This window comes from Sinocyclocheilus anshuiensis, unplaced genomic scaffold (assembly GCF_001515605.1).
Source record: "Sinocyclocheilus anshuiensis isolate Anshui unplaced genomic scaffold, SAMN03320099.WGS_v1.1 scaffold1762, whole genome shotgun sequence".
Classification (NCBI taxonomy): Eukaryota; Metazoa; Chordata; class Actinopteri; order Cypriniformes; family Cyprinidae; genus Sinocyclocheilus; species Sinocyclocheilus anshuiensis.
This window is the reverse complement of record NW_015547656.1, coordinates 367,088-369,663: the sequence shown is the minus strand read 5'-3', so window position 1 is coordinate 369,663 and position 2,576 is coordinate 367,088. Positions and strand designations below refer to the sequence as shown.

The window sequence follows — 2,576 nt, the reverse complement described above, 5'->3', positions numbered from 1 at the left end:
GAGAAATAGGCCTTTTGTGTACATAGAAAAAGTCTTAGATCTTTGAGTTCAGCTCATGAAAAATGGGGACAAAAACAAAAGTGTTGCGTTTATAATTTTGTTCAGTGTATATATTAGTGGTGTCAAAATTAGTATTAGTGCTGTCAAAATTCATTTTTTCAGTTTAACGCATTAAAAATATTTAATGCAATTCACCCCCCACTCACAACCGCTGCTTCTGTCTCTATTTTCTTGACAAGAATTGTGTTTATTTAGATGCAGAATGTCTTTACGACACATCAAGCGGGAGACTTTTCAGACGCGCGCTCCAACTTCACCTCAGCACCGGTGTATATAAATGTATATAAAATATAAAAAAACTGAACTAAGATGAGTTTAAGTTGAAGTAGTAAAATTACTAAAACTAAAACTGGAATAAAAAATAAAGCTAAATAGAAATAAAATAAACAATTTTAATTGTAAATACATAAAATTTTATTTATAAGACACTGCAAAATTACTAAAACTTAAACTAAAATTACAATTTATATAATTAAAAGACAATTTTTTAAATTAAATTAAAACTATATTAATATATAAAAATAGGGTAACACTTTACAATAAGGTTCATTAGTTAACTACTTTAGTTAACATGAACTAAGAATGAACACAGCATTTATTCATCTTAGTTAATGCTAATTTCAACATTTACTAATGCATTATTAAAATCAAAAGTTGTGCTATATTAGTTAATGCACTGTCAACTAACATGAACTAACAATGAACGACTGTATTAGACTAGATTAATAAATACTGTAATAAATGTACTGTTCATTGTTCATTCATGTTACATAATAGCATCAACTAATGGAACCTTATAGTAAAGTGTTACCAAAAATAGTAGTTTAATATAACATTGACACTAACATCAAATAACACTGACTTAGATATCTAAATCATTAAGCCAGTTATATTAACTACAGACTAATCCAAACCCAAACCTCCCATTACTTACATGATTTTTTCATAATTTTTTGACACTAAAAGCAAGTTCGTGACACAGTTTTGTGCCTAAATGATCACTAATAAACACACACACACGTGATCTAGTGTTCTGATTGGTTCCTGTGTTCGTTACCTTATAGACATTGATGGGGATGTCGATGGCGATGTAGATGAGGTCTCCCAGCGCCAGGCTGGCGATCAGAGCGTTCGGGCCGTTCCTCATGGTCTTGTTGAGGTAGATGATCCTCAGCAGCGTGGCGTTTCCCACCATCCCCACCACAAAGATGAGGCTGGATAGAACTGTGTTGACGTATTTGAACAAGCCCTCGATGTAGGTCCTCCTCAGACACGCCGGGGGCAGCGACAGCGGCCGGACAGCTCTGGGGTCAGGGGTCACGTGCTTTGACCCCGAGGGCATCATCAGAGATTCGTGACCTGAGCTATGGACGGCTGTCAGGTCATCGGAGAGATGGAAGCCATTGGATGAGTTTGATTGACAGGTTCCACAGCCAATCAGCACAAAGGATACGGCGGTCATTAGCAGCGTGACCCGCTGGATTTTGGGGGGCCGCATTGTAGATCAAAGACTCCTATTGTCAATAGTTCGGTGGAAAGTGTCTCTACAGGATGCAAACAAAGAGAAACTGTTCTGGGTTAAATACAGTGCGACTTTATGGGCGGCATCTGTGACGCGTTCACTCAAAAATCGCCTTGAGAGTGATGCAGTTACAATAAACGTCAATGGGGCTAGACTTCAAACCAGGATAAATGTTCAAACACTCGCTCTGCTTTTGAAAGTTTCACCACAAGACTTGAGACTAGTGTGATTAAATCACTCTAACAACATATGCAACCACGAAACATGACAACTTTCGTTTGATATGTGAAAAAAATACAACAAAGTGATGTTTGCATTGAGAAAAATCCAATCTGTAACACAGTTAAAACACTAAAAAGGAAGATTTAGCTTTATTTATTAAGATTTATTAACATTCCAGTTATGAAAACGTTATTTCAGTTCTTTTCCAGTTTTTTAAATGGCAAACGTTAAGGAAACATTCAGATTTATAATATTGCAAACATTATGGGAACGTTACTTTTTAACATTCTGAAACAAGTACCAGTCAAACGTTTTTGAACAGCAGGATTTTTAATGTTTTTTTTTTAAAGAAGTCTCTTCTGCTCACCAAACCTGCATTTATTTGATCAGAAATACAGCAAAAGCAGTAATATTGTGAAATATTATTATAATGTAAAACAGCTGTTGTCTATGTGAATATCTGTTGAACTGTAATGTATTTCTGTGATGCGCAGCTGTATTTTCAGCATCATTACTGCAGTATATCAGCATATTAGAATGATTTCTGAAGATCATGTGACACTGAAGACTGGAGTAATGATGCTGAAAATACAGCTGCGCATCACAGAAATAAATTACAGTTTAACAGATATTCACATAGACAACAGCTGTTTTACATTATAATAATATTTCACAATATTACTGCTTTTGCTGTATTTCTGATCAAATAAATGCAGGTTTGGTGAGCAGAAGAGACTTCTTTAAAAAAAAAACATTAAAAATCCTGCTGTTC

At 35.0% G+C, this 2,576-nt stretch overlaps 1 protein-coding gene across 1 annotated transcript in view; it reads right to left on the bottom strand.

Annotated features, from left to right (window-relative positions):
* LOC107702142 (endothelin-1 receptor-like) overlaps positions 1-1,558 on the bottom strand; it is an 8,257-nt gene extending 6,699 nt beyond the window's left edge. Inside the window, exon 1 of the mRNA XM_016504386.1 lies at positions 1,118-1,558. Within this exon, the coding sequence (XP_016359872.1) occupies positions 1,118-1,558 (441 nt within the window). The remainder of the gene's footprint in view (positions 1-1,117) is intronic.
* Positions 1,559-2,576: the final 1,018 nt, after the last annotated feature.